The sequence below is a fragment of the Bufo gargarizans genome, chromosome 11 (genome assembly GCF_014858855.1).
Source record: "Bufo gargarizans isolate SCDJY-AF-19 chromosome 11, ASM1485885v1, whole genome shotgun sequence".
Classification (NCBI taxonomy): Eukaryota; Metazoa; Chordata; class Amphibia; order Anura; family Bufonidae; genus Bufo; species Bufo gargarizans.
The window spans coordinates 79,096,840-79,120,343 of record NC_058090.1 but is presented as its reverse complement, the minus strand read 5'-3'; the positions used below and the strand labels follow the sequence as shown (position 1 = coordinate 79,120,343).

General features: G+C 39.6%; 1 protein-coding gene across 1 annotated transcript; it reads right to left on the bottom strand.

Moving 5' to 3' along the window:
- Positions 1-1,023: 1,023 nt before the first annotated feature.
- Positions 1,024-22,717, bottom strand: LOC122921321 (embryonic protein UVS.2-like). Its single transcript, XM_044271298.1, has 14 exons — positions 22,652-22,717; positions 18,555-18,582; positions 17,031-17,096; positions 14,787-14,921; positions 14,580-14,697; positions 13,489-13,667; positions 13,218-13,299; positions 12,939-13,066; positions 12,737-12,852; positions 11,420-11,645; positions 10,780-10,898; positions 10,310-10,520; positions 1,911-2,178; positions 1,024-1,078 (listed from the first exon to the last, which is right to left on the bottom strand). The coding sequence occupies exons 1-14, from the start codon at positions 22,715-22,717 to the stop codon at positions 1,024-1,026; spliced, it is 1,797 nt and encodes a 598-aa protein (XP_044127233.1).
- Between the last annotated feature and the right edge of the window lie 787 nt (positions 22,718-23,504).

The following is a 23,504-nucleotide window of genomic DNA, read 5'->3' as shown; positions in this document are numbered from 1 at the left end:
GAGTCACCGGCCGTAGAAATCGCAGGTTAACAGCAGCTCAGAAATAGAGTAATTTGGTGGTTGGCTCACACTCAGGTAATTACGGGCGGGTGCTGCAAACTCACAACTTGGGTGCCCGAACCCAAAAATTGATAAACAATATGACAAAAAAGAAGAAGTGAGCACTCACACTATCTGGACCATGGGGAAAGTAATATTTAATAATTCATAACAACACTCAAATATAATAAAATCACATAAAATGATAGGTGGTACAAACATAAAATCACACTGGCGGGTGATAGTTGCGCAAACCTTGTATATTAATCAATCACAATTCACACTTGCCACCACTAGGATTATATGGTGGCAATGAAACCGCAGACCGCAAATGTAGTGTCCCGATACAAATTCGTGTGGCTCCGGATTAAAGTGTCCACGTGCATAGAGATGTCTCTCAATCAAGCAGTCTCTCCACAGTTATTTCAATGTGTCCGCAAAGGGCTAAAGATATTATGTGCCCAATTCAGGTTCCTACCTTATTCCAAGGTTTTACCAGACTGTCCTCCGCTGGGCCGTCCTGCCACGAGCAGCAAGTGTACCGGCCGCTTCGGCGTCTCACGTCACAAATCTCGAGCCGCTGACGTCACAGTATCGCGGGAACAAAGAATTTGGCTGGTACGGATGGTAGGCAATTGTTGGAACCTGTATTCAGCTCCTGTGTCCTAGTGGAGTATTAGTAAGATTCCTTATCGCATGGCCATGCAATGTATTCTCTCAGAATCCAGTGGATTAGGTGGGTGCTTCTTCCAGTCACCAGACGCGTTTCGGGGCGTTCTACACCCCTTCCTCAGTGGTAAGAGCGCAAGACCTCCCACTCCACCCTTTATAGTCCACTCGGTACTCCCAAAAATCCGGATTTGGGACAAATATGCTCCATTGCGGTTTCAATCCGGTAATGCTGCAGTTTTTCGCAACCTCATTGCGTTTTATCACAAATCCAGTTAAGAACATATTGAAATTAACATATACCCCATTCAAAATTCAAAATGACATAATATTATCGATAAAAACATTGACAACATTAATATGCTTAAAACTGTAAAAATATAAATAAGTCCCTAATCATACAAATTCATCCATATATAATCGGCTGAGAAGTCCATAGATCGAGATCATATATATGTTTTTATGGAGAAACTGATAGCAGCATGGGAAGATCAAAAACGGACGTGTTTAATGTGGGAGCCCCAATTCCGAGGGAAGGCCCCAGAACCCAAAATGGTAAACTCTGGGACCCCCCATCGGAGACGGGACCCCCACCTTATAAGAAGCCGAAAATCTCCAGATCCGAATTCAGGCCTGCCGGTAATAGGCAGCCAAATTCGTAGATATGCTTGGATTCGGCTCTGGACATCCTCTTTATATAGTCCCCACCTCTCCAGTGTTTATTGACTTTCTCTAACGCTGTAAAAAATAATTTAGACGGGTCCCTATTATGTACCTCATCATAATGTTTCGAAACAGAGTGTTTTGCATAACCCTTTTTAATATTGGCAATGTGTTCACTGATTCTAATCTTTAATGTTCTTTTGGTTCTACCGATATACTGGCGTTTACACGGACACTGTAGTAGATAAATAACTCCAGATGTATTACATGTGAGACAATCATTTATCTCCCAAGTGAATGCATTGTGTGTTGAGTGTACGGTGTCTGTCTTTCTTTCTTGAAGGCTCATTTTACATCCTATACACCTCCCACATTTGAAGAACCCCTTTAAATTCAGAAAAGAACCCATATTAGATGTAGATTTTTTCTCTTTTACTGATGGGGCAATTTTAAGTTTTAAATTCGTGGCCTTTGTATATATTGTTTTCGGTGTATTGGGTAGCTGTGAGCCAATCACCCTATCACTCAATATGTGATACCAATGCTTTGTTATGATGCTCTTGATCTTCTTGTAATTACTACTAAACGGTAGAATCATTTTGATATCAATCTTGGGATCCCCAGATGTCACTACTGGCCCTTTTATTTCAAAAAATGACTTTCTTTCAAGAGTTCTCACTTTATTTAGAGATTCATCTAAGACAGAAGTTGGATATTTCTTCTCTAAAAATTGAAGTCTCATTTTGACGGCTTCTTCCTCAAATCTAGCTTCTTCTGTACAATTCCTTTTAAGCCTACGAAATTGACCTAGAGGAACATTCAGTAGCCACCGTGGTAGGTGGCAACTGCTAAAGAGGATGAAGCCATTCTTAGCCGTCGGTTTCTGGTATGTACTACAGAGATAACGATCATCCACTTTCCTAATTAACAGGTCTAGAAACTCTGTTTCTTCCTTAATATTTGGTGTGAACACCAGATTTCGATCGTTGTTATTAATGGTTTCCAAAAATTCAGATAGTTCAGTCTCACCCTTCTTCCAAATAAAAATTATATCATCAATGTAGCGCCGCCATAGGACCAGATCCCCCCCAAGTCTGGGCCCAATGTTGGTATGTTCCCATTCTGCCAAAAATAAATTAGCATAACTTGGGGCGAATCTGGTCCCCATGGCGGTGCCACATTTCTGCAAGAAGTATTCCCCCTCAAAATAAAAATAATTGTGCTCCAAAATGTATTGGATACCTTCCAATATAAGTTGGATTTGGGGATCCTTGAATGTGCCATTTTTAATCAATTGTTGCTCAATTGCCTCCAACCCCTGCTGGTGGTCTATGACCGTATACAGGGATTGGATGTCCAGGGTCCCCATTATCCAACCAGGCTCAATATTCAATCCTTCCAAAATTTGTATGACCTGGGTTGTATCCCTCAGGTAGGATTTTATATTCTTCACTAATGGTTGGAGCTGAGTGTCTATATATTTAGACAAATTGGAGGTAATAGATCCTATCCCGGACACTATGGGGCGTCCCGGGGGATTAATTAAGCTTTTGTGTACCTTGGGCAGACAGTAGAAGGTGGGTAGCCTTCCCTCTGTGCCCAAGATAAACTCTGACTCCTGTTTAAGGAGAACACCCTGTTCCAAGCCTTTGTTACAGAGGTCCTCCAACCCCTGACTAAACCTTTGTATTGGATTGTCTCTGAGTTTAACATATGTCCTCTGATCCTCCAACAGTCTAAGACACTCTGTATTATATTGATCGGTGTCCAAGATAACTGTTGCTCCGCCTTTGTCAGCCGGACGGATGGTCACATTATTGTCCTTCTGGAGCAATTTAATGGCCTGGATTTCCCTTTTCGTTAAATTATTGTTATTAGGGGGTCTAATTTTAATTCTCCTCAAATCGTCCTCAACACATTTTTGGAATGTCGCAATTTCTCTGCTGATCTCATTACATGGGAACATTTTAGATTTCTTTTTTAAGGAAGTATGATTAAATACCTCTGAGGGTTTATTAACAGGGAAGCTTTTTATTTGGGGATTTTTTAAAAAATATTTTTTGAGGCAAAGGCTCCTAATGAACTTTTGGACACCTATATAAGTTGAGAATTTATCTATAGTGTTGGACGGAGCAAATTTGAGCCCCTTATTTAATAAATTAATCTGTGATGCAGTGAGAATTTTAGTGCTTAAATTAATTACCGATCCCATCTCTGGGTTTGTGAGTGTCTCCGGTGTCTTGGCTCCCTTTCTCCTACTTCTCCTTGTTTTTCTACGTGATGGTGCTGTCGGTGATTGGTGTGGTTGTAATGATGATGTGTGTACTGATTCCGTGTTTGATAATTGGGATGTGAATTCTTGCCTGTCGGGTGTTGATATCTGGTGTTCTTGTGTCTCAAATTGTACGGTGATCTGTGCCGTGGTGGTGTCTGTTCCCTGTACCTCGTACGTGTCCTGTGATGTGCCGGGGTTAAATCTAAAAAATGCTGTCCTGCTAGTTCCTCATACCTGTTATTCACTGGTACATTATAGGTATCCGTCGCTTCCTCTCTCCCCAATTCCAGCAATTCCTGATGAGAATTGTTCCCTTCTCCCTCAGTCTCTACCAATCTATCCTGCCGTCTATCAGTATAGACTTCTATATACTTATTACTTTTCTTATTAATTATATCAACTTCTAACTTATCTAAGCTTTTACACAATCTATCTTGCCACATACTGAATTCTGTGTTTTTAGGGAATTTCTCTATATGTTCTTTTAGTTTCCCAATCTTTATATTCAAATCACCTAGAATCTCTGTTCTCCTTTTAATGATGCAATTCATCAGAGCAATCGATTGACTGGTAAGTAAATTGTTCCACTCTCTAGTGAATTCATCACTGACGAGGTCCTGTGCGGGACTCTTATTAATCAATAAACCTTTTGGGATCTTAGTTTCTTCCACAAAATATTGTAGGGAACGGATCTCCCAATGCTGCCTTAACTGTTTCTGTAACAGGTTCTCCAGATTTCTGAAGCTCTCTGTCATTGTATTATTGGCTGGAGCTCCATTTTGACTAGAATCATTGAATCTATAGCTCTCAGCTTTCAGCCGCTTACTTTCCATATGGTGCCAGATGTCCATAATATATCCAAGGGAGCCCAACCGCAGATTACGGGCCGTAATATAAGAAATAGAGTAATTTGGTGGTTGGTTCACACTCAGGTAATTACGGGCGGGTGCTGCAAACTCACAACTTGGGTGCCCGAACCCAAAAATTGATAAACAATATGACAAAAAAGAAGAAGTGAGCACTCACACTATCTGGACCATGGGGAAAGTAATATTTAATAATTCATAACAACACTCAAATATAATAAAATCACATAAAATGATAGGTGGTACCAACATAAAATCACACTGGCGGGTGATAGTTGCGCAAACCTTGTATATTAATCAATCACAATTCACACTTGCCACCACTAGGATTATATGGTGGCAATGAAACCGCAGACCGCAAATGTAGTGTCCCGATACAAATTCGTGTGGCTCCGGATTAAAGTGTCCACGTGCATAGAGATGTCTCTCAATCAAGCAGTCTCTCCACAGTTATTTCAATGTGTCCGCAAAGGGCTAAAGATATTATGTGCCCAATTCAGGTTCCTACCTTATTCCAAGGTTTTACCAGACTGTCCTCCGCTGGGCCGTCCTGCCACGAGCAGCAAGTGTACCGGCCGCTTCGGCGTCTCACGTCACAAATCTCGAGCCGCTGACGTCACAGTATCGCGGGAACAAAGAATTTGGCTGGTACGGATGGTAGGCAATTGTTGGAACCTGTATTCAGCTCCTGTGTCCTAGTGGAGTATTAGTAAGATTCCTTATCGCATGGCCATGCAATGTATTCTCTCAGAATCCAGTGGATTAGGTGGGCGCTTCTTCCAGTCACAGACGCGTTTCGGGGCGTTCTACACCCCTTCCTCAGTGGTAAGATCCCAAGACCTCCCACTCCACCCTTTATAGTCCACTCGGTACTCCCAGCAGCTCAGATTAGAGACCAGGTCAATGCCGCACAAAGTTCTAGCAGCTGACACATCTCTAGAACAACTGTTAAGAGGAGACTGTGTGAATCAGGCCTTCATAGTAGAATATCTAATAGGAAGCCACTGCTAAGGACTGGCAACAAGCAGAAGAGACTTGTTTGGGCTAAAGAACACAAGGAATGGACATTAGACAAGTGGAAATCTGTGCTTTGGTCTGATGAGTCCAAATTTGAGATCGTTGGTTCCAACCACCGTGTCTTTGTGCGACGCAGAAAAGGTGAACGGATGGACTCTACATGCCTGGTTCCCACCGTGAAGCATGGAGGAGGAGGTGTGATAGTGTGGGGGTGCTTTGCTGGTGACACTGTTGGGGATTTATTCAAAATTGAAGGCATACTGAACCAGCATGGCTACCACAGCATCTTGCAGCGGCATGCTATTCCATCCGGTTTGTGTTTAGTTGGACCATCATTTATTCTTCAACAGGACAATGACCCCAAACACACCTCCAGGCTGTGTAAGGGCTATTTGACCATGAAGGAGAATGGTGGGAGCCGGTATATGAATCCCCTCTATCAGTATTTCGTGGAAACAGGTATATAAAGCCTAATAATGTCTATGTGCTGGAAGCTGGTATATCATACCCCTTAATCAATATTTGGTGGAAGCTGGTTTATCGCAGGCCTCAATCAATATTTGGTGGAAGCCGGTATATAAATCCCCTATTTCAATATTTTGTAGAAACTGGCATATATAAACCCCTTAATGTGTATTTGCTGGAAGCTGGCATATCAAACCCCTTAATCAATATTTGTTGAAATCCGGTGTATGGCAGGCCTCAATCTACATTTGGTGGAAGCTGGTATATCAATTCTCTCTATCAGTATTTTGTGGAAACAGGTATATACAACCCCTTATATATACAACCCCTTAATGAGTATTTGCTGGAAGCTGATACATCAAACCCCTCAATCAACATTTGGTTGAACCAGTTTATTGCATGCCTCCATCTATATTTAGTTGAAGCTATTATATGGATCCCCTCTGTCAGTATTTTGTGGAAATAGGTATATAGAACACCTTAATGAGTATTTGCTTGAAGATGGTATATCTAACCACTTAATCAATATTTGGTGGAAGCTGGTGTATTGCAGTCCTCAATCAATTTTTGGTAGAAGCCGGTATATCAATCCCCTCTATAAGTATTTTGTGGAAACAGGTATCTAGAAACCCTTAATGAGTATTTGCTGGAAGCTGGTATATCAAACCCCTCAATCAATATTTGGTGGTAACCAGTGTATCGCAGGCCTCAATCAGTATTTTGTTAAATTAGGAATATCAAACTCCTAAATGAGTATTTTGTGGAATCAGGTATATCGTATCTTAGCAGAACTGAACCCCACTCCTGCACAATACAAATGCACTATAATATACCTTCTATTACACCCCTCAGTATATCACACCTTTCTATAGCACACCTATACCAGTCCTCAAAAACACTTAATAAAATATACTTTCTATCACAACCCTCAGTATATAACACCTTTCTATAGCACACCTATTCTAGTCCTCAAAAATACTTTTCAGTCTGTCCCTGTTGCACATAGCAACCTCTCCCTATAATAACAAAAAACTGAATGTAAAATGGCTGCCAGATCAGGTTTATTTATAGGGTAGGGGTTGTGTCCATGTGCTGAATCGTCTCAAATGGCTGTCCTGTCCCACCTGATGGATGTGTCATGGGTCAAAGTTTGGTACAATGCAAAAGAATATGGCGCCGGCGGACATCGCCATATGTTCGCTTGTTCTGCGAACCGCGAGTGAGCAAAGTTCGCTGCCAAACGACTGCCGGGCGAACCGCAAATCCATCTCTACTCTTCATGCGGCTGCCAGCTCACCATATTTTCACTGGGCCACTCTGTAGTCTTCTCATGCTGCTGCCACCTCACCACTCTGTGGTCTCCTCATGCTGCTGCCATCTCAACACTCTGACATTGGGCCACTCTTTGATCTCATATGCTGCTGCTACCTTAATACCACTCTATCACTGGGCCACTCTGTGGTCTCCTTATGCTGCTGCCACCTCACCACTTTGTGGTATCCTCATGCTGATGCCAGCTCACCACTATGTCACTGGGCCACTCTGTAATTTTCTCATGCTGCTTCCACCTCCACTCTCTATGGTCTCTTCATGCTGCTGCCAGCTCACCACTATGTCACTGGGCCACTCTGGGGTTACCTCATGCTTCTGCCACCTCCACACTCTGTTACTGCATGACTCTATGGTCTCCTCAGGCTGCTGCCACCTCACCCTGATCTGTCAGAAGGATGGAACAATGAGACACACAACAGATCCTGTTTATGTAGCAGCTGTAAGGCCTGTATGACATGGTCCGTATTTTGCATCAGAATTGGCTTATGATTTGGTAGCCAAAAGCAGGAGTGGGTACAAAACACAGAAGACATGAAAATATTCCATTTACGTGTCATCTCTTTTTTAGACCCACTCCTGTTTTTGGCATTTGCAATATTGATGGATTACTGACCACATTCTGACCGAGTGAAGGTGGATGCTCCACAGACAGTATCCTTTTTTTTGGAGTTATTGTTCTGGCGGATCAGAGGAAGGGCAAAATAATCAGTGACGTCAACACAAATTTACTGCTGACACCCACTCCACTCTGTCGGGGGCTCGACTTGCATAAATGTTTAATAGAACAGGCTCTGTAGAAATCTACGTGGAATCAGCAGACGGCGGTGTAAAATGAGTGCGCCTTTTCACACTATAGCAGGATCTTGGGCCTCTGCACTTTTCTTTATACCTGGCACTAACATTGACCTGTAAGGCTGAGTTCACACTTGAGTTATTTGGTCAGTTTTGGCCCCATGAAGTGTGCAGTGATTCTAAGAGCGATGCCTGTCACCTGCGTGTCATACTAACTCACAGTATTGTTTCACTACCACAGCAGACTCCATATACGTATTTCTGCAAGGAACAGTGTTTTACACCACTATACAGGCTCTCTGCAGCCAGGAAATAGCTGTTTTTAAATAGATTTGACGCAAACAAATTCGGATCAAATCAAATATTTTTGGAGAACTTCGGCGAACTGACCGAATCGAATTTGTGAGAAATTCGCTCATCTCTAATATCACACATACAGTATTAGTACACTTAAAATAACTGTATATTCACCATTATAGATGATGCAATTAGAAACTTTATTAGCATGACTTTTTTTTAGAAGGCATGTATATAATGGACAGAGAAGTCATATGTATTGTCTATACACTACCATTAAGTACAGTTTTCTAAAGTAAAAGAAAGTCGAGAACATCACTTAGATATATCTTCAGTGAGGAGGTAGAGTAAACTAGTAACACTGCTCTGTATTCCGGTGTCTGACGATCCCCAGTTACACTGCAGAGAAAAAGACATGGATTAAGAAAAACAAATAAAAATGTCAAATTCAATCCACTGTATTCATATTACCGATAGAAAAGCAATGAAGTGATAAAAAAATGAGAAGTTATTTTTTATTTATAGCACAATGGGGTTTGTCTGATTATATAAAGAATAGTTTAAAAAATCAGACATAAAAGAGGAATGGGATGCCATAAGGACTCTCATCTATTAGCCAGTAGAAAACCAGTTCAAATATCATCTTTTTCTGGATTTAGTTATTACACAGAAATCCCACTATATTCAATCAAAATACGCTTACTGCCTGAAGTCCTGGGACCTCTACACAGGCCGATTATCAGGAATAAAAAAATATTGCTTGTAGGGTGATCACATCTTTCACGTACAGTACTTGGCAGCACATGGTCGTGTATAAACTGGGGATGTGCTGCCAACAATGTGAAAACTTAATGGGGCAAACAATCATAGTAGCGATCATTTATTCCCTACTAGGTGTGTCTCGGGTTGTTAAGAAGGCAGCGTTGAGCAACTTGCATAGCATCAATTCTTGCATGTGTGGACAGAGGTTGCCTAATGGAAGAACCCTAACAAAGGATAGGCAAAAAATATATATATTTTAAAGAAGCCATCCATGTCTGTATTCATATAGATTTTAGTGAATTGTAGAACAAAGAAGGATCCTCTGTGCAGGATTCTCAATTCTTTACCATCATGGGGAGCTTTTGCAAAAACATCCGTATGTCTGGGGGATCTGTTTTATCTTTCATTAAACATACAAGCCCTAGAGTTAATGGGTATTGTGTAATGCTCAATATGTCCTATGGTCAGGGTTGGACTAGGACCCCTTGAGCTGACCAAGGAAAACCATTCTTAGGGCCAAACCCTCATAACATCAATAAAGTCAAATAGGTTTTGATTCAAGTAAGTAGACCCTAGTGTGAATATACTGTCGCTAAAAGCAGACAATGGACTTTCAATGGATTTTGGGGCCCGTTATAGTATGAGAGCTCGGGCCAACTGACATTTCCTCTGGACCAATCTGATACTGTCTATGGTGGCACTACAGAGAAACTAAACACTTACTGTTAGGTTTCCCTACTGATTATAGCTAATTGTAGAGGAATGTTTTGTCATCTGCATCTTAACAAATGAAACTTCTAACAAGTAGACATTGTCCAAAGAGAACATCCTCTATAGTTTATTCTAAAAAGAACTATATAACATATCATGCAAGTTGACTATATCTTGGTCTTTCCTCAAGATAACATTATGTTGATTGCATGACTGTACTTTTAAAGCACCTTGAAATTCTGCAGATTTTGTTGCAGACTAAAAATCTGTTCAATTCATTTAAATAAAATGTAAACTCTATACAGGGGCATGAAGTTGTTTTTTCAATCTGCAGCATGTGAAGGCATTCTTATAGTCCACCTATAGGTATAATGTCCTGTGAATTGTTAAGAAAATATAAATACGAGGCTTTAGTACTCACCAAATTTATATGATGCCTGGAAGCCTCTAAACTGATTGCTGCCATCACTAACAAATCTCAGCCACAGTGAATTGCCTTGAGAGGTAAAGGAAGGGATTTTATAGTTCCCACAGAATGGACCCTTCCAGTTGGACCCATCCTGGATCTCTAAATAGTCATAGATGCAGTACTGACTAGCCTCTGTCTGAAAATCAGCAACCTTGAAGGAAATCTATAAAGAGCAAAAGTGTGCATTGTAATATCATATCACAAGGTGATCCGACTCCAACATTTTCCATATCATTTTTATTTATAAAATTTTCATTTCTGTATTTAGTAAAAATTATGTGGAAATATTTCGTAAAATTGTGACACTGATATGTTTTTCTAAATATAGATAAAAAATTGAGAGGGAAATTATAGGATAACTGAAAAAATAAAAAATATATATTTTAGGGGAAGCTTTGGACAAGTTGAAAAAAATACTTTACCTTCTTTCCAACAGGAGCTGTAATGGTGTAGATGCAATTCATGTTTGGGCGGTAGGAATTGGGGTAACCAGGGGATGTAAAGTTTCTTTCCGGTGCATAGAACGCTCCTCCACATTGCACTGTGGAAAATATCATTTAATATCGTTATTGAAGTAGAATATTCATACACAACTTATTTTATATTTGTTGTCCATTCCGTTTAAAATCGTAGTCTAAAGAATAAAAAGAGAAATAAATGTAAAACTATATTTGATTTTAGCTGTTGAGAATTTGGAACCTTTTTCAGAAAATCTGAGCCCCATAAAAAATACTTTGTAGCTAAAACCTTACAATGGTACTCTAAGATTTTAGAGATACTTTTTTAGATGTTATTAGGTTCAGTGGGTCCATAAATGCTACTTGTAACCATCACATATTGTAAATTGTGTATCTCGAAGTATTCATAGATAAGTGTCATTGTAGTCATGCGTGGGTAATAATGAGTTGACTGCTAAAAAATGATCTTCAAAGAACAGGAAGAAGTTCTATATGATTACTTAGTGATAGCTGCATGAATTTGGCTTAATATAGCTTGTGGCATGGAAAAAGTTAAAAACAATATACCAAGTTAAACTATAAACTCTAGAAAGTAATAGTGTACCTGTGCTGTATGTGGCTTTAAAGCCTACTCCAGCAACACTGCTGTCACTGGAAAACTCAACCAGTAACTGGTTAGTAGAGGCAATAATTTGAGGAATCAACCCAGTCCCACAAGTTCTGTCCAACAACAGGGGATCTTTCTTAGTGGGACCATCATAAATCCTAATATAGTCAGATATACAATTGGGTGACGACTGGACATCAAAGGCAACAAAGTTCAATGTAACCTAAACAAATAGTGAAAGGAAAGGACAATCAAACCAGTTGCTGTGAGTCAGCACCAATATTAATAATGAAGAGCTACTTAACCTAATTGTAGATAGACCACAATGACCCAATGTCTGTTGATTTGTCAAAGCAATGAAACTTTAACGTGTTAAAGCAGGGATCAGAAACTTCCGGCACGCCAGATGTTCTGAAACTACAACTCCCAGAAAGTCCCAGTCACTTCTATGGGAGTTGTAGGAACAGCCAAACATTTTTGCATGCTGGGAGTTGAAGGTTCACAGTAGCTAGAATGCTGAAGGTTGTTAGAACATCGAGGTAAAGAAACACAAACATCATGAAAGTTGGAAAACTAATTTTATAGTGAGGGGTCCAAAAAATTAAACACATCTATAGATACAAATAATGACATAGGATTAGTTGATGGTAAAACTACTCATAAAAGGACAATAGCTGCTAATTTAATAAAATTTGGTGCTCTGTTCACACAAATTATTAATTTCAGATCCTAATAAAATAGAATCAAACCGACTCCAAAGTGCCTCATATGCCATTAAAAGTTGTGAATAACACTCTGTGGTCTTCTAAGACTGTATCAAATCTCTTTCAAGCTCTTGAAGGCCAAGACAGCATTAGAAATGTCAAATTGATGGTGACATACAAGACTTTGGGTAAATGGATGTTAGCCAGTAATAACAAGCATACTGCTGTTTTTTATTTTTTTTATTAAGAAATGTATTCTATTTTGAGAGTAGATATAGTTTTTCTCTGTCTTCTGTCCTGTACAATGATGGCCACCATTTTGACCGAGCCATCCAAAATTAGAAAATATTTCTATTCTCCTGAACACAGATGTTCTGGGAAATTTGTTATTATCAATACCCTCATCTCTACTAATAACTGTTGGATAATTCATTCTATGTTTGTAACTTAACATCAATGATTATTCCAGACTGTAGACGACAATTTACCATGGTATAACATCTCCTTCCTGGTATACTAGACATTGAATATTTAAAGGAAAAATGGTCTAATGTAAAAAAATAAGGAGCTCTGGTTCTTTGTCAATAGTTGTGCCTTTTCACTACGGTACCTGATCTGATGGTGTTCTGATCAGCCAAACACAGCTAGCATTATTGGGGTAGGCTGATGGGTAGTTGGCAGAGGTTAGACTTCCATTCTTTTCATTAAGTAAATAAGCACAGGCATCTGAAAGGGGAAACTACAACTTAATCAATGACTGTGATGGCTCTTGTATGTAACTTTTTGAAATCTGTAGACCTGCAAAAGCTTACTGCATTGATACAACCGGTTGATTTTAGAGACATCTAGAACACTCAGTCCATTTATTTGCCCAATTGGGATGTTTAGGACCGGTATGGTCACAATGGTGGGTTGTCCTGATGTGTTTGAGAAAGCGAAACTGTCCAAATAAAAGAAAAAATAAAGGTAGAAACATCAACATGTTACTGTATCATACATTATAGAAAAGGATATTCCAGAATTTTACTTTAGTCTTTATAGTTGCCATGTATTATTAATTTTACCAGCAAGTAATGAGCTAATGACCTTACCTGTCATAATGCATCACTGATTTATAGTCATACTCAAGCCCAAGGTTGTTGGTGTTTTGTTTATTAAAATTTATAACTTGACCTACAAGACAAAGAATCTCTATAAGGCTTTGTCCATGTGTGTTGGATTTCATTTACAGAATTGATTCTGCACCTAATTCCATGTGAAATCTGCATCCAATGCAGGTAAAGGGAGTTTCCGCAACCCTGTTCACATGTATCACAAAATGTATATCTGCTACGCAAAAATAAAATAATAATTGGAAATTACCTGGTGATATGTACTGGTACATGATGGTGACATAGTTATCCCGGTCACTCCTTGTATGCTCATGGTAGAACCCCAGGGCATGGTTTAGCTCATGCTGTACAATTCCTCTGTACATACAGCCAGCCATGTCTACTGCAACCATCTGACCTCCACCTATCCGGCCCACAAATGATGCACATCTGAATATAAATAAAACATTATTATTATTTGTTATAGTATCGACAGATTGGTCAAAAGAATAATAAAGCATAAGAAATAAAGTTGATATTAATGTAGAAAAACATCAAAGTAATTACTGATATTCTGATTCATAGCAAATAAACGTATTGGTTCCCACTATAACAGCGCTACAATTAGGTGTCATTGTGGTTAATATTGATCTATTAGTGAGGGATGTAACATCTCATCAGCTTTTAACACAGAGGCTCACAAACCGTGTTGTAGTGTAATACATTCATGACTATGTGCAAATGCAAACCATAGTTAACTTCTATTATTACTACTGACAACTTCATAGGTCGTCCGCAGTGAGTTTCAGTTTCCTTTAGCTTCATTAATATATTTATAACTGTGACTAAATCTAGTCATCTAATAGGATGGGGAAAATTGGATGAGCTCACTCATTCCTCCAAAAACCCAGTCAATCTGGTGCATGGACTAGCTGGGCTGGCTTACTACAATGGGTCTTTAATATAGTATATATTTTATGCCTTGTGTGTCATCGCGGACACTCAAAAATAATAGAAATCTGGTCTCTACTTTTATGTTTGGAGTCTACCTTTGCTGTTAGCTACTAATATCTAAAAGGTAGACTTGAAATGTTTGAAATCCATGATCAAAGACCATATTTTAAACACTGCTATTGTGCGCCCAAGGTGAAATACCACGTGCCGGGAAATGCTAAGACTGAAATAATAAGACTCCATTATGGAATTCACTTTTAGGTTAGTATAGGTACACCAAGCTTCACACACAATAGTAGATATTAATTTCATTTCTTTACTTGTTTCACACTAATAATCATAGATTACATTATTATATAGACACTTTTATTAAATTGAACTTGAAAAAGCCTAAATACTAGAACCTACCCCCTTGAAGTCATAATATTGAGGTAGTCTTTCTCTGTTGTCCGAGGCACAAACCTCACACAGGTGAGGGTTTCAAATTCCTCCATTGATGTCTTAAACAAGTTGAGGCTCCCAATACCTGGGGTTAAAAGAGTATATATACAATGATGAATCTACAATAAAACAGTTTGGTCGGCCAAGTAAGATATGACATGAAAAAAAACTTACTATAATTGGAGGCAAACGAATAAGGCACATTGACCGTCCCATTGGCAGATTTGGGCCACAAGCACCCTGTGCAGGACGTAGCACTGCGTCCAGTTGTTTCCAACATGTCACCTTGATGTAAGTTTATGTCATTTTCTAAATAAAGAAGATGGTGACATTTTAAATGCAGTATTTACCCTTACTGTACAAATCAAATATCCAGTTCACTTAGTTGTCTAATCTAGACTTTTAGACCCATGGACAACACAGAAAGATGAGTCAATGGTTGAACACAAAGTTCAACTTTTTCTATAAAGTACAGTAAGATTGAAAATGTATAAAAGAACTTGTATCATTTATACTAGTGCTGCAGATCTGATTCCGTTATATGTTTAGTTTCTAAAAACTACTCCATAGAGAGATATTCTCTCAACATATTCTCAATTAGGTCTATTAATATTCTCTTCATGTTTTTAATATACAATATAGTTAAACATAATATATATATATATATATATATATATATATATATGATAATAAAAGCAACCAATTTACTTTGGAAGACTGTTTTGCAATCATCTTAGGTGGATACTTTGTGATGATCGTAAATTACAGCCTAAATTATTCTTCATAGCTATATTTAGAATTCTGTCGGCTTCAGAGCCAAACTATTTCCTGTTTAGTTAGTGTTTCTGTAATGATTTGTTTGGAAACTTAAGGTTTGTGTGGTCCCATTGCATTTTACATAAGTGACATAGGAATATTTCATTTTATCAGGTTGTAGAACCCATCCAGGTGATACATTCACTTGAAGTTGTAGCAGGTTTACATAGGGATGCACCACCATTATTGCCAGGTGAGACCTCAGGCAGCACCAGGTAGGGGCAAGAGGGGGGCAGCGGAGGGGACATGGGCCTCAATCGCTTTCATTGTGGCAAATGGGTTAGGTTAACAAATTGGCATTAGGGGGGCCCCGTTTCAGTTTTCGCCTCAGGCAACGGAAATGCTAGGTTCAGCCCTGGGTCTACAGTGACCAGATCCATGCTCTACAACAATGGCTGGTGCTCTGTAGTTCCATCAATACCTCCCAATACCATATCCACTGCAGCTATCGCAGGCTTATTGTGTGTTAAACCCACGAGGATAGGTAATCAATATTAAAGTGCCAAAAACCTTCTTACGGTTCTGTATCAGTTTTAAAAAGTATTCTCCTAGTTAGTATGTACTGGTGACTTGTATTTTGCCTTTCCATCTGCATAACCGTACATTTATCAATGTTAAATCTCTTTTATTCCATCTCTGCCTAATCCTATTACTTATCTTCCAGATTCATCTGTAGCAGTATAGTGTCCTCATACATTATAATTACTTTACACACTTAGTTATCATCTATAACAATTGATGTTTTACTATGCAGTTCCTCTATGAGATCTTATATAAATATAATAAAAAGAATAGGACCTGAATCTATCCCCTGTGATACCCCTGTGGTACCCATATAGTAATAGTGACCTCTCCAATACTAACCCCTGTGGTACCCATATAATAATAGTGACCTCTCCAATACTAACCCCTGTGGTACCCATATAGTAATAGTGACCACTACAATACTAACCCCTGTGGTACCCATATAATAATAGTGACCTCTCCAATACTAACCCCTGTGGTACCCATATAGTAATAGTGACCTCTACAATACTAATGCCTTTGGTACCCATATAATAATAGTAACCTCTACAATACCAACCTCTGTGGTATCCTGATGTTAATGTTGATCTCTCCAATACTAACCCCTGTGATACCCTGATGTTAATGTTGATCTCTCCAATGCTAAGCCCTGTGGTACCCCACTTGTGACAGTGACTCGGTCTATGTATGTACAATACTATTTACAACTACCTTTTGTATTCTAGGAATGATGTTAGTAGACCATTAGTATGCTAAAATATTTGTATAGCTAAGAGATCACAGGAATGGATGAGTTTAAATGGATAGCTGTTGGCCAAGCCATAGTTTGAATGACAGCTAAGTTATGGGCATGGCTATCGCAGGGGTCAGTGCAAAATTGATTGATGTATAACATTAATTATCTATTTATGGAACTAATCCCTTGTAATTGGTAGACATTCCCTTTAAGCACATGAACAACAAACTAATTATATTAGTGGGTTTTCTTTAAAAAAACATTCTAAAATTATTTCTTAATGTAAATGCGTAATGTCTATAACTCATGACTTTTATTGACCATGGAAAATAAGCTGTTACCTTTGTTGACCTTGATTATCTTGGCAAAGGTTCCTTCAGGTTCTTCTGATGCCTTAGAATCTGTAACTAAAAGCATTTATATAATGAAGGAATCATGTCATGTATTTATCAGCAATGTATAATAATACTATTCGTTATAATTAGAATGTTACTATTCATTATAATTCTTATAATAATTAGAATACTATCACTCAATAAAACCTTGGAATTAGAATTTTCTTATTCTGTATTGCAATTTATTTTAATGGGATTTGAAGTTCAACTTCCTAACAGTCTGTGATTTATCTTTCTATTATTTGCCCCATTTGTTAATTGACTAATAAAGTCACAGAAAAAATAAAATAAATCATCTGTGACTTTAAGACGTAACTGAAAAATGGGAAAAATTATAGAAATATAAATCCCAAAATGTAAGAGTGTTATACATCCAATCCCTTTGTCATACATTATAATACACAATAAGACACTTCAGCTTTCATTGATGATTAATTACCAGATATACTAAACTTGACCTCATCTTACCTGGGCCTGATTTTGCGATTTTCTTAATTGCATTTAATATATTTTCTGTTGATTGGAAATGAGAAGTATTTTGATGAATAAAATAAGAAATAAATAAATCAATTAAGTTCTCATGGGGCAGAATTAAGATAATTTTTTTGTGAAATTTGAGAATAAAAAAACAATACTGTGCATGCTCTGTTTATGTCCTGCTACACCTAAATGAATGAATCAGGAGTGATGCTGAATCTTTAACAAAACACTATAGTTAATTTCTATGCAACTAAAGTTTTTGGTGCACTGTGGGTGAGGCGACTTCTTTCAGCCCGTTTGACTTAATCTGTGTCATCGCCAACCACTCTGAAGTCTTACGCTGGGTTCACACCTGAGCGTTTTACAGCGCGTTCCTACGCGCTGTAAAACGCTCAACACAGAGAAACCAATGATTCCCTATGGGAATGGTTCACACCTGGGCGTTTTACAGCGCGTACGATCGCGCTGTAAAACGCCCGACGCTCAAACAAGTACAGGAGCTTTTTTTGGCGCGTTTGACGTGCGTTTGGGCCATAGACTCTTTGGACAACACTGCTGTCAATCACCCAAACGCGCGTCAAACGCGCGTTCACTATTAAAAAAAACGCGCATAAAACGCACGACAAAAACGCGCATAGAAACGCACGTTTGAGAAACGCCTAGGTGTGAACCCAGCGTTAGGGCTTGTCAATTGGACTAGAGAAGGCAACACTGGGAGGCATTACTGATGTAGCAATAATGCACTGAACTGAAAGGCTCCGCCCAAAGTGCACCAAAAACCTTATCTTCATACAAAAGAAAATAACAATTTCTCAGGGTTAGGCAATCTGTTTTGTTTTATTTTATAAGAAATGCCTGACTATGTTTTAAGAATTTACTAGAAAAATAAGTATGATTTTAATTAAACTAATACCAGACACTATAGACACACTTGAAGAATAGTGGTACAGACACTGAAGTATAGCCCAAATAACGCTGAGGAGCTCTTACCATATTCATTTAATCCAGGTATGGACAGCTAGAGAAGAAACACATGCAGTCATTAGTCACACTACAATTCCAATCATGAAAAATATATAGCTTCATTAATATAATAGTATAAAAAGAATACAATCTGATTGGGGTTAATTTGACAGCAATTCATAGATTTCTGCTAAATCCTTCCATAGGAATGGGACAGTAAAATAAGTTTCTTCTGTCCTTCTAACATGTGCAGAGACTGTCAGGACATCTGAGAAGACACTAATTTTACTGGAGACATGAGAAATGACCTTACCTGTAATGATGGAGATAGAGGAACACTCGTCACGGATCCCACCACAGAAAGCAGGAGAAGAAGAGAAATCTTCTCAGCCATGTTACTGACAGATAGCTACAGTATTGGAAGATTGTTTTCTTGTCTAGATTAGTGCTCAATGTATATGCCTTATATACCTGTAAATTTTAGACCTCTACCAATCACAAAGCAGAACAAAACATATCTGTAATGGTCAAAATAACAGCCTGAAGCCCATAACAGGTTTAGAATCATCTGTGTGTGTGACCACCAGGTGACTACCAAGGAGATGTTTTTCAATTTGTTCAGCTATTCCAGTAAGTCTTCATGGTGTAATTGTTATCCCATTGATAATTTTGTGTATGTGTGTCAAACCTTAAAAGAATAAATAAAAAAATTCCTCATTTATATTTTCATTTTGAGTCATAAGTGATAACGTGATGTACTAGTTCGAAATCTGTGTTGGTGCCTCTACAAGCAGTTCAAGTGTTGGTGTGATGATGAGGGGAAAATAATCACATAGTAGGCTGACAACTTTTATTTTACACTAGAGAGAGCATTTTCCTGAATCTGGAATTTGTACTACACTTCCCTGTCTTTAAGTTCCAGAAAACAGATTTTTAAACAGCTCCATACTTTGTGTGACTGCATACACTTAGGCCCAAAAACGGTCAGGAATACGGAAGGATTCCAAATGAAAGACCTAGGGCCATAATGTTGGTAGTAGCCGCATAAGTAGTAGTAATAGTCCACAGTTGTCCCTGTTGGTTTGGGAAAAGTACAACATTACCCCTTCCTTGTGGGGCTCCAACCTTTTTCCTAGTAAGTAACAAATAAACCGCACCACGCTCTACAGCAGACAGTCAAGAGAGTTTCCCTGCTAATGACTTGTCTTTGAGAAGTCATAATTTACGCTGCAGTGAGAAAGAAGTTCAGGAGGAGGCTAGGGACCCCATGCATAGCTGTGTTGACAGTGGTTATAGTGGCACCTTTAGCCACAACATTGGTGTTATAGGCAGCGACAGTGGCAGTCAGGGAAAATTCATAGCAGGGGAGGGGGCCAAAAAGAGCCCATCATGATATCTCACAGTCTAATAAAAATGTCAGGGAGGGTGTGGACTCCGAATGTGTGCTGGACAAGACCTGGGCGTTGGATAGAGGTGCTAAGGAGACAACATCAGAGGGGGAGGGAGATGGTGACAGCAGCAACAATAAAGTGTAGACCCAATGTACAGTACAGACCAAAAGTTTGGACACAGCTTCTCATTCAAAGAGTTTTCTTTATTTTCATGACTATGAAAACTGTAGATTCACACTGAAGGCATCAAAACTATGAATTAACACATGTGGAATTATATACATAACAAAAAAGTGTGAAACAACTGAAAATATGTCATATTCTAGGTTCTTCAAAGTAGCCACCTTTTGCTTTGATTACTGCTTTGCACACTCCTGGCATTCTCTTGATGAGCTTCAAGAGGTAGTCACCTGAAATGGTCTTCCAACAGTCTTGAAGGAGTTCCCAGAGATGCTTAACACTTGTTGGCCCTTTTGACTTCACTCTGCGGTCCAGCTCACCCCAAACCATCTCGATTGGGTTCAGGTCCGGTGACTGTGGAGGCCAGGTCATCTGGCGCAGCACCCCATCACTCTCCTTCATGGTCAAATAGCCCTTACACAGCCTGGAGGTGTGTTTGGGGTCATTGTCCAACTAAACGCAAACCAGATGGAATAGCATGCCGCTGCAAGATGCTGTGGTAGCAATGCTGGTTCAGTATGCCTTCAATTTTGAATAAATCCCCAACAGTGTCACCAGCAAAGCACCCCCACACCATCACGCCTCCTTCTCCATGCTTCACGGTGGGAACCAGGCATGTAGAGTCCACCCGTTCACCTTTTCTGCGTCGCACAAAGACATGGTGGTTGGAACCAAAGATCTCAAATTTGGACTCATCAGACCAAAGCACAGATTTCCACTGGTCTAATGTCCATTCCTTGTGTTCTTTAGCCCAAACAAGTCTCTTCTGCTTGTTGCCTGTCCTTAGCAGTGGTTTCCTTGCAGATATTCTACCATGAAGGCCTGATTCACACAGTCTCCTCTTAACAGTTGTTCTAGAGATGTGTCTGCTGCTAGAACTCTGTGTGGCATTGACCTGGTCTCTAATCTGAGCTGCTGTTAACCTGCGATTTCTGAGGCTGGTGACTCGGATGAACTTATCCTCCGCAGCAGAGGTGACTCTTGGTCTTCCTTTCCTGGGGCGGTCCGCATTTGAGCCAGTTTGTTTGTAGCGCTTGATGGTTTTTGTGACTGCACTTGGGGACACTTTCAAAGTTTTCGGACTGACATTTCTTAAAGTAATGATGGCCACTCGTTTTTCTTTACTTAGCTGCATTTTTCTTGCCATAATACAAATTCTAACAGTCTATTCAGTAGGACTATCAGCTGTGTATCCACCTGACTTCTCCACAACGCAACTGATGGTCCCAACCCCATTTATGAGGCAATAAATCCCACCTGACAGGGCACACCTGTGAAGTGAAAACCATTTCAGGTGACTACCTCTTAAAGCTCATCAAGAGAATGCCAAGAGTGTGCAAAGCAGTAATCAAAGCAAAAGGTGGCTACTTTGAAGAACCTACAATATGACATATTTTCAGTTGTTTCACACATTTTTGTTTTGTATATAATTCCACATGTGTTAATTCATAGTTTTGATGCCTTCAGTGTGAATCTACAATTTTCATAGTCATGAAAATAAAGAAAACTCTTTGAATGAGAAGGTGTGTCCAAACTTTTGGTCTGTACTGTACCTTCCAAAGAACAGCCAGGCCAATGTCTGCTTCAGGATCCGTTGATACCACTGACACTGTGGACTCGTTAGGCCCAAAACATGCCATAGCTAGGATAAGTTCAATTGCTTATATTTCTGTGTGAGTAACTTCCATATAGCGTTTTTCTCCACAAGGTAGAGTCCAAGATCTGCAGGAATAAAATAGGCTGTATTCATGCCAACAAAATCACAGATAACAGCTCTATTGCCACAAATTGCAGCAAACTGACCAGCATTCCAATTGAGAACAAGTCTGTCCTCCTTCTCCTGTTCCACTGTCTGGCAGCCAACCAGCATCCACAAGCAATACAATGCCCTTGTCCTCATCATCATTAGTTTCTTCTACTCATGCTAATATTCCTCCTCGTCCTTGTCCTCCGCTTTATTGTAAGACCTCTATAACTGCCAAGTTTGGCCATGAAAAAACTTTTCTCCATCAAGAATTAGCAGTCTGTTCAGTATTCTCAACATACGTAGATTTTTTTTTTTTCCTGTGCCACACCAGGCTGAGGCTAGTCAACAAGTTGAGACCTCTTGTCTCAGCTCCATATTTAAGGCCTAACTACACACTGGCCTGTCTCCAGTGCATACACTGTTCCCTGACCCCATGTATTTCTGGCAGGCAGACGGAAACAGTGGCCTGAACTGGCATAGCACAGCTCTTCCTTCTTTCTTGGTTATCCTCCAGTGTCATCCCAGAGAGGGTTTTCAGTGCTGCAGGATGCGTAGCGGCACGCAAACGGACCGTTGTCCTTCACCAGTGACCAAAACATCACTATTCTCAACATAAACTAAGCCTGGATTCAAGAGGATTTTTACACTCCTCCAGCTCAGGCAGATTACTAGATCTGGCCTTGCTGACCATGTCCCACCTGGCCACTGCATTCTGTACTGCCTAACATTATGTTGGCTGCCTACTATCATGTTCTGTATGGCTGCTGATGCCTCCATCATCTTGCTGTCGTCTTCATTCCACCTACCAACATGTTCTGTACATCTGATACCATCCTCATGCCGCTGCTGCCTTCATGCCTATCCTGGTACATGCTTACCATCATGTCTCATACAGCTTCTACTGCCTCCATCATACCACATCTGCTGCCTGCCTACCAACATATTCCATACATCTGAAGCTGCTACTACCTGCCTACCAGCATGTTACATAAGGTCCCTTTCCCACGAGCATTGTGGAATGTCTCAGGATTTATTAAAACTGACGCGATTTCGCAAGCAAGTTTAGTGAGTGTTGTTAGCAATTGCGTACAGTGTTTCAGTTTTTTCCATGCCAGTGCAATCAGTTTGGATGCATGCGTTTTTCATGCACGTGAAAAAAATGTAAGGTTTACACACAACATCTCCTAGCAACCATCAATGAAAAATGCATTGCACCCGGACTGTATCCGGATTACATTCAGATGGAATGCATTTTTCACTGAAGCCCCTATCACTGTTATGGAGCGATGGCTGGGTATAAAACAAAGAATATAAACCATGCTTCGATTCTCAGGTGACGCAGAAATGATGCATGAAAAGCAATGCTTATGTGCACAAACCCTTTGAAATGAATGGGTTAGGATTCAGTGCGGTTGCTATGTCTTCACTTCAATGCATCACATCCGTGGGGAAAACTCGCTCGTCTGAAAGGGGCTTAAGGCTGCTGCTGTAACTTTAGCTGCTGTTCCACGCTGCTAATCTGCTACTACCAACATTATTAATGCTATGCATCTGCTAGTACTACTACTAATATTAGTACTACTCATAGATAAGCAACCTACTGCTTTGTATGTTCCATGAAATGATGCTTCTGCTGCCACTACCATTGCGGCCTTGTGC